We start from the raw sequence: 12,404 nt of genomic DNA, 5'->3' as shown, positions 1-12,404 counted from the left end.
ATGCAATGAGAAGGACAGTAATTACTACGCAGGAGTGCGTTCTAACTCACTTCAGTCGTTTCCGACTCTTTGGGACCCTATGGACTGTAGCCCGCCAGGCTCCTCTGTCCATGGGATTCTCCAGGCAAGAATACTGGAGTGGGTTGCCATTCTCTCCTCCAGGGGATCTTCTCGACCCAGGATTGAACTCTCATCTCTTATGTCTTCTGCATTGGCAGGCAGGTTCTTTACCACCAGTGCCACCTGGGAAGCCCCCAGTTACTACTCACATTTACTTAAAAAAACATTTCATTATGTTCAAAAGAGAAAAACTAATGAATGAATCTAAAGATGAGTAGGGAAGATTCTCTCTCTTCCCTTCACTGACACCTGAGATAGAACCAGGCTGAGTTTCTGAGGGGGGCAAGTGAGGTCACATAGGGTCACCAGAGCTACATCTGTCTTGTCTTGTACAAAAGTTGATCATTTCAGCTAATGGCAATCAATTATTTCTCATATTTTGGACTGAAGCTATTTTATGTTAAAAGAAATTAGGAAATGCTATAAAGTGGGAAAAGTTAAATTATGTATGTGCTATAGCCACCTGATGCGAAGAATTGACTCATTTGAAAAGACCCTGATGCTGGGAAAGATTGAAGGCGGGAGGAGAAGGGAACGATAGAGGATGAGATGGTTGGATGACATCACCGACTCAATGGACATGAGTTTGAGTAAACTCCGGGAGCTGGAGATGGACAGGGAGGCCTGGCATGCTGCAGTCCATGGGGTCACAAAGAGTCGGACATGACTGAGCAACTGAACTGAACTGATAGGCAAACATTTGTATATGGACTTCCCTGGTGGCTCAGACGGTAAAGAATCTGCCTGCCATGAGGGAGACCCAGCTTTGATTCCGGGGTCAGGAAGATTCTGTGGAGAAGAGAATGGTTTACCCACTCCAATATGCTTGTCTGATGAATCCCACAGACGAAGGAACTGGCAGGCTACAGTCCATGGGGTGGCAAAGAGTCAGACATGACTGAGCCACTTAACGTACACACAAAAGCAAAAAACCCATTTATATTGGGTTTCCCAAAAAGTTCATTTGGAGTTTTCTGTAAGATATGGAAAACTCGAACAAACTTTTTGGCCAACCCAATACTTGTTGGTACCGAATGAACCATATTTTGGGAGGAGGGAATCAGTTATGATAGATGGGCAAGATGAGCATTTGTACTATAACAATTACAATTTGCAAGCTTTTATATCTATTATCTCTTTTTTTCCTCACAATATGGTGAGGCAAGTTTTATTATTGTTCCCATTTGGGTGAAGACTAAGTTCAGTATGAGAGATACTACGTTGGCCCACACAAAATAGACACTGTTGGTACAGCGGAAACTCGAATCCAGGTCTTCTGAGCCTAAAGGTTGTGCTCTTTTTCAGTGAGCAAAAGGCCAGACAGACATTACAGGGAATCGACTGTGAAGGTTGCTGTTGGGTTTCTCAAATGTGTACATCTTCCATCTTGTTATTGAAGCACTTGCTCTTGTATTGGGTGCAGATTGGCACCTGTGGGCACTTTCCATGGCAGGAGAGGAGATGGCCTTGTCAGCTAATGTTCATTAATTTAAACAGTGTGGAAATGCCATCTTTCCCCCAGCCTCTCTGGGGTGCTGTGTGGAAAAGAGCCAACAGAGAAGAATTGAGCCTGCTTTCTTCAGAAGGTCTGTTTGCCAGATGGCCCTTGGCTGGCATCTGGGAACATGGACTTGGGAAGGGGTCTTACTATTCCCAGAACTTAAGAGTGGCTCACTGTGCCTGAACTGTTGGTGTAAATGATATAGTGTGTGTGGAATGCCTGCTTTCCTTCTAAGAGTTTGGAATTTTGGCATGTGCTAGGCAGAGGGTACTTATGTAACTAACCCCTGATAAAAACCCTGGATTCTCAGGCTCAGGGCAGCTTCCCTGGCAGACAACATTGTATATCGTTGCTGGAGAATTAAGTGCATCATGGTGACCCCTCTTGGAGAGGACTTGAGAAACTGACATCTGTACCATGTGCTTTTTCCCCTTGCTGATTTTTTTTGTTTGTTTTTTCAATAGAATAAATAACAGCCACGAGTTCAACAATATGCTGAGGCCTTTCTGTCTTGCTAGTGAACCACCAGACCTGCGGATGGTCTTAGAAACATGTTTCTCCCCGCAACAAGTGTCCACAACTTGTACAATATATTATTCACATGAGAGTTTTCTAACTGAAAAGTGTAGAATATTGTGAAGCCCACCTTTTATCATTTTCTCCTTATATAAAATCCCCTTCGCCTCACCACAAGTCACAGGAAGCTGATCACGTTGAAAATCCATATTTGTATCTTTGGGAACTCTTGGACCTGCAAGGAAGCATGAGTTTTTTCATTCCATCTTGCTCTAAAATGGTCTCTCCTCTCCCATCTTGAGATCCTTCTTTATAACTTAAAATGTAATAGGAGGATTTCTCCCATGAATTAGGTACATTTCTAGGTCTTTCTTTTATGGCAGGTTAGGTCCATAAAGCTAATGTCACTTTATACCCCAATCCTCTGAAATCCTACATACACACCTCTTGAGGAAGGATCTGAATTCCCAAGCTTGCCGGCCCCAGCTACCTATTGCACGATCATTTTCCTCCTGCTGTTTTGAAGGAAGATTTATAGTCATAGCATCACTTTGAAGTTATACAGATGGAGAAAGAGCCTCAATTTTTCATTTTTTCTCCCTGTTTGAGGGCTCAACTGGGGCAACAAAGCAGGATTGCAATGGGCCCCCAGTGGGTCAGTTCTGTCTTCCCGCCTTACTTTCTGCTTTGCTTCACTTCTCTTTCATGGGGGTTTTCTCTGTGGCTAGAATGTAACTTGCTCTAGAAGAAACCACAAATTGCTCAGGGAGAGGGCCTCTGTACACCCTTGGGTGAGGATGCTGAGGTCTGATTCCTCTGAAGCAGGTGCTGAAAATCTTAGAAAGAGTGTCAGTAGTGGGAACATCTTCTCTTGCCCTTCTGGCCAGCATTGAAGGGGATCCATTAAAGACTGATGTTGGGGCTTGTCTCTGGATGGGAAGGGTAGACTGTGGACAGTCCTTCCAGAGTCAGTTCTATTACAGTTGGGTGGGTGTAGGAGGCCATTCAAATTCACCTGCCACCCACCAATTTATAGAGGAGGAAAGTGAGGTCAAAAAAATGAGTGACAAGCCAAAGTTATACAATCAAAGAAATTTTAGGAATTTCTTTGGTAACAGGTCCTGTTACCACTCAGAGTCCCCTTTGGTGGCTAGCCTATGGCTCTCTATGTGGGCAAGAGGAGAATGAGCTAAATATTATGTGAGTCATAGCCTTTAGATACTTTTCTTCATATTTCCCTACTCAAAAGTTATCACTGTGGTGAGGTGAGACCTGCTCAGGAGGCCTGGGGGTCTCTCACAGATCAATTGACTAATCAATGAAGTGGGTGCCTGTCATGTTGTTGAAACTGACCAGGACCGAGGACTGTCCTAACATTTGTTACTGGCTCTATAAGTTAATTAGGAAAATTGATTGATCACTAAAAACATGAATTATAAAATAGAAATTTGTATTATTTTAATTAAAAATGCATTATTTATTTTTTACCTCTTTTTCTGCCTCTTTTCAAAGACTCAGTGCAGACTGTTTCTGTCCCTGGGAGAAAGTAGAAAAATAACATGAATGTGTCTTTTTACAACATTGTGTTGCAAATAGTGTTTTGCAAAAACATCATTCAAATGTCACTTTTCAGGAGTCTGTCTAGTACATCAAGAAAAATGTCAAATGCCTTGATAAAGAGTTAGGAGTTTTTTCTGTAAAGGGCCAGAAGGGAAAATATTTAAGGTGCTATGGACCACAATTCCTTCTGTGATTACTCAGCTCTACTATTTTATTGTGAAGGCATTCATAGGCAGTTCATAAATGGTAAGATGTGGCTCTGGCTGTGTTCCACTAACAATTTATTTATGAAACAGTTCATGGATTGAATTTGCCCTGTGGACCTTAGTTTGGAGAACTGTGGTCTAGACTTAGTTACAAAGATGATGCCTATCTGAGATATATCCTATATTCCTTTTACTAACATCTCCCAGTCATTCCAAATAAAATTGAAGCCATGTTTTACATACTTCCCAAGTAACAGAGCAGCAACATGGGTAGAGTAATGAAGTCGGACATCTGTCAAGTCTTTATTGTGTGCCAGGAATGATCCTTAGAACCTGTCTCTATTAATTTACTTTATCATTAGAGCAAATTTATCAAATAAGAACTAATACTATCCTCATCTTACAGATGAGAAAATTGATGTGCACAGATAAAAACGCAAATTAAATAAAAGCACTGAAGATTTACTTCTATAAAGAGGCAGCGATTAAAGGCAGTAATATTAGGTCTCAAGGAAAACTTTATGCTCAATTCTGTAGGTCAGATAACTACCACAAAACTTAAGTTGAAAGGTTTTTGACAAAAATTGGCACCAAAAATGAGCAAGGGCTGAAAAAAAATAGCCCAATGGCCCAAAGAAGGGGAACTTATAAAACTGATTGTTGTTTTTGTTGCTGTTTTTCCATCACTAGGTCATGTCTGACTTTGTGACCTCATGGACTGTAGCATGTCAGGCTCCTCTGTCCTTCACTATCTCCCAGAGTTTGCTCAAAATCATGTCCATTGAATCAGTGATGCTATCTAACCATCTCATCCTCTGCCGCTCCCTTCTCCTTTTGCCTTCAATGTAAAATTGATGCCTAAGTTCCTAAAGTTGTAGGGTTAGAGATAGCACAAAAGGTTGACTTAGATATTTCAGAAAAATGTAGTCTCTGATTTAATTGTTGATTACATCCAAAAAGATCAGGCATGTCCACGTGCATGTGTAGGTCTGCCATCATTCAGCAGTGTCTGAATGTTGAAGTCAGGAATACTTTCTAGCTAAAGGTCTGTGCCCATCATTCAGTTCCCATGGCTAGAATCCTAGAGTACTAATTTGTAATGCTGGTTCCAGGAGAAAACAGCTCATATATGAAGCTGAGGTGGGCCTTGCTGGCCAGTTAGTCTCTTTATTATGATTTCACTTTACAGAGGAATAAACTCAGGCAGAAGAGGCAAGGTGACAGACTCAAGTCCACAGGACTACCTTCGGCAGGGGTTCAGGTGGGACGTGGGGCAGGACAGTTTCATCACTTGTGAGCTACCCAGTGTTTTATAGCTACAACTATTTCCAGCCTCAAAAGTTATCAGTTCAGCACTGCAGAAGCCCTTGGGCCTTGGGTTCTGGTTGCAGATTCCACCACCATGCTATTTGTTTGAGATATCATCTTTGTCTCCCTGTCATGTTTTAGAAGTTGACTAAATCTGGTATATTTCTCAATGGTTAGTAGCTACAGAAATAAGTAGTAGCTAGAGAAATAAGTCTATTAATAAAAGCGTAGAATAAAACATAAGAATTTAGATGTTTAGTTGTTAAAAATTTATTTATATATTTATTTCCCCTTGGTTTGCCTCTTTGAGACTCTGTTACTCAGAATTTCAATTCTATGTCTTCCCTTCTTTCTGAGAAAATAGAAAAATTAAAACAGATGCTGCTGAAAAGTTACATTGCATGTAATAATACTTTTAAAAAATTCCATTTTACTGTAAATTGTCAAGAGCCTACTGCATAAATAAAAATAAATACTCCATATCCTTGCACTTATCAAGCCTTTAGTGGTTAACCTGGGTTCCTAGATATCATAATATTTACTCTCACACTAATCCAAATACATTTACATCTACATTTAAAAGAATTTAAGGCAAGTTTTATTTCTTGTATCTAAAGGAACACTTTGAGAATGATAATAATGAAAGCTGAAAATGAAGGAGAGTGAAAAAGCTGGCTTAAAATTCCACATTCAAAAAACTAAGATCATGGCATCCGGTCCCATCACTTCATGGCAAATAGATGGGGAAACAATGGAAACAGTGAGAGACTTTATTTTGGGGGGCTCCAAAATCACTGCAGATGGTAATTGCAGCCATGAAATTAAAAGATGCCTGCTCCTTGGAAGAAAAGCTATGACCAACCCAGACGGCATATTAAAAAGCAGAGACATTATTTTGCCAACAAAGGTCCCTCTAGTCAAAGCTGTGGTTTTTCCAGTAATCATGTATGGATGTGAGAGTTGGACTATAAAAAAAACTGAGCGCCAAAGAACTGATGCTTTTGAACTGTGGTGTTGGAGAAGACTCTTGAGAGTCACTTGGACTGCAAGGAGTTCAAACCACTCAATCCTAAAGGAAATCAACCCTGAATATTCATTCGAAGGACTGATGCTGAAGCTGAAACTCCAATACTTTGGCCATCTGATGCAAAGAGCCAACTCATTGGAAAAGACCCTGATGCTGGGAAAGACTGAAGGCAGGAGGAGAAGGAGACAACAGAGGATAAGATGGTTGGGTGGCATCACCAATACTCAATGGACATGAGTTTGAGCAAACTCCGAGAGTTGGTGATGGGCAGGGAAGCCTGCTGTGCTGCAGTCCGTGGGGTCACAAAGAGTTGGACACGACTGAGCCACTGAATTGAACAGTTGTTACACGCTTATTATATGCTACACACGAATTAAGACCCTTACATTTACTAATTTATCTTAGGGAGTTTTTACTATCCCCATTACCTATAAAGAAACTGAAGCATCCTGAAATTAAAAAAATTAAGTTTAGCAATCCAGATTTCCTTTGCTTGAGAGGCAGAATTAATGCAGTAATGCAAGAATTTGGATTATCTAGGGATATGTGATGGTGACCTACACAAATAACACATTGGCCATCATCTTAACCCTGAATGAAGACTTTTGGGCTGAAAATATGAAAGAGACAAAAGAGCTTGTTCACATGGGTTTGGACACACAAAAAATAAGATCTAAAGAATTAACCAAGAGAAATTGCCCAAGTGGAATTTGTAGAAATATAATTTCAAGTCATAGAAAACCTTAGGGTGAGAGATATCAAAAAAGGTTGATTGAAACCTTATCTCAGGAGAATAGGCTCTCAGACTTAAGAGGTGATGGGTTGTGAGAGGAAAGGTGAGGGGGCTTGTGCAGGTAAATTTCTTCAGTGCCATGTTCAAACATGTTGATCCTCAAGGAAGGGCCATGAAATGTGCACCTCTCCTTCCTTTCTTCTTTTATTCTTTGTTTCCCTTTCTTCCCTTCATTCTTTCCACTTTTCTCTCTTCCTTCCTTTGTTCCTTCTTTCTTCCTTTCTCTTTCTTGCACTGGACTATGGTTTGGGCCCGTTTAACCAGAGGTATCTTAGGCAACCGAAAAATATTTTCTGTTCCTCTATCTTTTTCTCTGGCACTGCTTGATTCACCTTCCATCAAACCTGTTAGGCCAAGTAAATTAAAGATACCAAAGTAGTCTGGTTTAGCTTAAGAGTTCTCCTTACTGGGAGATTTGAGGTTTTAAGTCCAGCCAATAATTGTTCTTTGTGAAGTTTCTCTCTCAATACCCCACAGGAAGTAGAGTGGTTGTTCTTGGGTTTCCTGTTCAAATATACTATCTATTGGCACCAGAGACTTGCTGTAGAAGTTCAATGCTCCCCTCCACTCAAGGCAAGTGAGGAGGCTTCCAAGATAATTAATCTGTGTCTCCAAGGGCTTAAGGGAGGCAGAGGTGTTTAAAGACTCAAACCTGGAAAGTCTAGAGAGGGGTCTAGAAAGTCTGAAGACCATGAAAAGGCATGGTTTTCATGAGCCTTCCCTGGGAAGGGACAGGGTCAGTTAATTCTTGAGAGATACTGTGTCCAGGAGGGTGTTTTGGATGAAAGAAGTGACCCCAGGAGGGGTGTGGACCTCCTGGAAGCTGGGAGACTAGGAAGGGAGTGGTAAGCCATCAGTTGGATTTCCTGCATCAGAGGAACTTCAGTTGAGAAATTCTCTCTGAAGGGGAGGATCTCTGAAGAACCCACAAATGTGACTCATGCATCTGCCATTTCTGGGAGAAGTGAAGCATTTATTGTTAGAGGGCCATTCCTGCTCTTGACTACTTCCTTCTCTCCTTTCTCCCCAACTTGAATTAGCCAAAAGCAGTAGATACTGAATGGCATTAGAGAGGATGTGTAGATGGTCGAAGAGGCTGGTCTTACCTAATTTCCCCCCTACCTATTTTGCAGTTTTAACATAATATCAGCTCAGCCTTTTTAATGTTGAGTGAGACTATCACTGCTGCTGAAAAGGATTAACACAATTCTGGGGCTTATCTAAGATTTCATCCTGTGGCATAGAAAGAACTATTTAAGAGAACAGGTTTGATAAGGAAGGAAGTAGGAGAAGGAACAAATGTGATCTGTGCTTAGACTTCTCATTCCAACTAATAAATCAAGTATGGCAGTGAGATTTCATAAAAACTCAGAGGACAAAATTCTTAGACCAGGTAAGTATAACCTGGGAAATAAACAAGATTATAAAGATAAGTACAGTAGGCTTCCCTGGTGGTCCAGTGGTTGAGAATTGGCCTGCCAATGCAGGAGACATAGGTTCGATCCCTGGTTGGGGAAGAAGATCCCACATGTGGAGTCACTAAGCCCATGCACCAAAACTACTGAGCCTGTGCTCTAGAGCCTGGGGACTGAAACTACCAAGCCCATATGCTGCAACTATTGAAGCATGCACAACCCAATCCAGTTTTCTTGCCTGGAGAATTCCATGGACAGAGGAGCACGGTAGGCTACAGTCCATGAGATCACAAAGAGACTAATACTACTAATACTATGATTATATTTTAAAATATATTTAATATATAATAATAATATATTCAAATATACATATGGTGTTAGAAATAATCAGAAGAAATTGAAAGGATTTCTTCCAAATGAAAGAAACGTATATCTAAATATGTTTTCAGCTCCAGAATAAAAATCTTGTCATCTCTACAGAGCCATGTAAACCCAACAGCAGTGCTTTATATGATATGATTTTAAAGAATGACTAAAAGAAATAAAGTAGAGAAGAAAAACATTAGTATAATGGAAAAAGAAGAGAGATAAAGAAGAGAATACAACGAAGGAGATAGAAATGAAAATCACAGAACTCAGTTCAGAGAATGGGGTGTCGCTTGTCTCTACGGCACCAACAGCGTGGTGTTGCGCTCTGAGTTTGGTTTAAGTAATTGTGTGTATATGGGGCATAGATCTGATGTGATACCAGGAGTCTGGCTTCTGCTTAATTGATTAAATTCTCCCTTGTCTGTTTCTCCTCATTCCATTGAGAGCTGTGTTCATCAGTTACAACAGACTTTTCTAACACTTTCTCCCATATTTTCCACTCAACACTAACTTGTCTCTGGCCATACGGCTCTGGGTTGCATCCATATTCCAGCTCCTTTTATTGCCAAAGTGCCTCAGGTGACAACAAGGCCAGGCTTGAACCAACGAACAGTCTGACTTTGCCTCTTTGAGGAAATCAGGGACTTGGGAGGAAAAAGTGGAGAAGAAGTAAGCAGATTGCTGTTTGTCACCCATAAGTATTCTCTCTTTTCTTTCATAGGACCCTTGGCTGTCTGTAGCTTTCCCTTGCACTTAGCTCTGGCCATGTGACTAAGTATGGGCCAATGGGATGTGAGCAGAATAGTCTGGGTCTTTCCATTAAAAGAAAAATGTGGGTGATATCCCTATCAACAGAAAGCAGTGAACAAATCCTTAGAGTTCTTGAAGAAGAAACCCAAGTAACAGATGACATAATTGAAGGTAAGTTCAAGAAAAAATTTGCTGAAATTCTTAAAAAAAATCAAATATACTTTGCATAAGTACATGTAGTTTCACTCTGTAGCAGAGAAAATAGATTCCAGTCAACCCTGAAATATATTCCAGCAAACTTACTGGACTTTAAAGATAAAGAATTGACTAGGCAGCCTGGCCCAAAAGACCAAGTCATTTTCAAGGGAGAGGAATCTCTTTGGCTGTAGAATTTTCCATAGCAACATCAAATGCCATAGAAGGTTTCAGGAAAATCCTACAAGACAGATCTAGAAGTAAAGAACAAGCAAATTATTTTCAGGTATAAATAATAAAATCAAGTACTTTTGAATAGGGACATTTTGGAAATATTGGTCCTATGAGTATTTATTGAGAAAATTTCTAGAGGGTCCACTTTAGCAAACCAAGACAGGACTGAGACATTTTGGCAAAAAGATTAAAATAAAAATGTAAATGAGGTGACAGACCAGAGTGATAAGTGTATATGTCCTGAAAATATAGATATAATGTAATACCAAAAACATTGCGGAGGAGGGGAGAAACATGAGGGGTAGAGCAAGGTCATTGTCTGTTTTACTGTTGGGAGTCAAGGTGTATTATTTGGGTAAATAAAGGATAAATATAAAGCACATTTAATATATGAGAGGTAAAAAATAAAGGGAACATATGGCCTAAATTGGGTGGGAGAGGAAAGAGACTGGACAGAGGAATAGGACACATGCTAATTTTGCAAATCTACTGGGTGGGAAGTTAATGGGATCTGTCTACAGAGAGGATCAAAGGTACCATATAAAGGTAATTCTAAGAGTAATTACTACAACAAAAGAATAAACCTTTGTAAATATCATAAGTATATACTCTCAACCAAAGGAAATATGGGAAATGAACAAGAACTCAACCATTCATTTCTTTTAAAGGAAAGACCCAAAAGTGGCTCATGTTTCTCCTACTCAGGAGAAATGTGGCAGGGCTAACTGCAAGGCCAGTTGAGAGGGTTAGTCTCAGCTAAGCAGTCCTATGCCCAGCTTTAACCACTACAACCAAAATGCAAACCTTCCTAAGTATCACAAGTACACACATGCACATAAATGCATTGAAGACAGAATGTTGAGTGTTGACATTTTTAATATCCAAGATACTAGAACAAGATGAATCACCAGTACAAATTAACATGACAGAAACGAGTTCAAACATTTTGGTCCTAACAATAGAGGACATGAACTTAACTCACTTATTTAAATAATATATTTTGTAATTAAATTACAAAGTAAACCCCAACTTTTAACTGTATACAAAAGACTCGAATAAAAACACATTTTTAAACACTGAAAATCAATTTACAGGCAAAGGTGATTTTGGCATACGTCAATGAAAAAATACCAGGGAATCCTGATCTGATTTTCAAACAAAGTATAATCCAGGACAAAACATTTTAAGCAAATAGAAATTACAGGAAATACCATGAGAGGTAAAAACACTCTACTAGTAGACAATCTTATTTTTTATTACCCTCAGTCCACAGGTGATCAAGTGGGCAAAATGAGAAGGCCATGAAAGACCCAAATAATACGTTTTAACAAGGTTAATATTATTGATACACATTCAACTTCATACCTAGAATATGGAAATAGAGAATGTACATTTTCTCCCACCCTCTCTTAAGCAACTCTTGGTTCAGAGAGTAAATGTAAATCCAAATTGCAGGCTATCTGGCAAGCAACAATAATAAAATATTGCCTATCAGAACCTATGCATTGTTTAATTTAAAAAACTAATTCTAGAAAGAATAAAAATATGTATATATACAGCCAGTCTTCATTACTCACATATTCAAATTTGTGAAGTCACCCACTCTCTAAAATTTATTTGAAACTCCCAAGTCAGTTCTCATGGTGCTTCCATGGTCATTCATGGTGGTGTGCAGAGCAATGAAAAATTTGTGTTGCCAGACACATATGTTCCCAGCAGAGGTTGAGCAAGACAAATCTCTGCCTCCTTGTTTCAGCTCATTTTGTAAATAAGCATCCTTTTGCCATCTACTTAATTCCATGTTGTTCTCATTTTTGTGCTTTTTGTTGGTAATTATGCTGCTTAAAACGGCCTCAAGCCTAGTGCTGAAGTGCTGTTTAGTGTTGTTAAGACTGTGACGTGTCTTATGGAGAAAACAGTGTTAGACGAGCTCCAATCAGGCATGAGTTATAATGTCATTGGATGTGAGTTCAACATTAATGAATCAACATATATAATAAATAAGGTGTCTTTAAACAGAAACACTCATGAAACAAAGATATATGTTTATTGGTTTACAAAAATAGGGACCAGAGGCTCACAGGAACCAAACCCTCTATTTCTTTTGGAAGCAAAGTTTTGATATTAGCTACTCTGTGTTTGGGGTGACTTCATACAACCTCTATACCATGAATAATGAGAACTGGCTGTATTTGTATACACCTGCACACACACACAATGTATTTTCAGAGTCCACCCAATTTTTTCATTTTTTTTAAATTGCAGATATTATACTTTTCAATCTCAGAATTTCTATTTGGTTCTTTTATTTAAAAATATATATATATATAGTTTTGAAACATTTTGGTGAATGGATTTGGAGGGACTAGGAAGAAAAAGAGGAATCAAGCACATTTTTCTATACTTTTGA

General features: G+C 39.4%; 1 protein-coding gene across 16 annotated transcripts in view; it reads right to left on the bottom strand.

The window, feature by feature from the left end:
- Positions 1-12,404, bottom strand: part of LOC145543573 (nuclear body protein SP140-like protein) — a 96,672-nt gene that overhangs the window by 17,178 nt on the left and 67,090 nt on the right. For all 16 annotated transcript variants that reach the window (XM_081585563.1, XM_081585565.1, XM_081585566.1 and 13 more), the window contains 2 exons: positions 3,626-3,673; positions 2,268-2,372 (listed from right to left, as the gene is read on the bottom strand). In XM_081585563.1, the coding sequence (XP_081441689.1) occupies positions 2,268-2,372; positions 3,626-3,673 (153 nt within the window). The remainder of the gene's footprint in view (positions 1-2,267; positions 2,373-3,625; positions 3,674-12,404) is intronic.

The sequence above is a fragment of the Giraffa tippelskirchi genome, chromosome 3 (genome assembly GCF_054371585.1).
Source record: "Giraffa tippelskirchi isolate mGirTip1 chromosome 3, T2T-mGirTip1v1.2.pri, whole genome shotgun sequence".
Classification (NCBI taxonomy): Eukaryota; Metazoa; Chordata; class Mammalia; order Artiodactyla; family Giraffidae; genus Giraffa; species Giraffa tippelskirchi.
The sequence above is the reverse complement of the archived record's forward strand: the minus strand, read 5'-3'. Positions and strand labels throughout refer to the sequence as shown.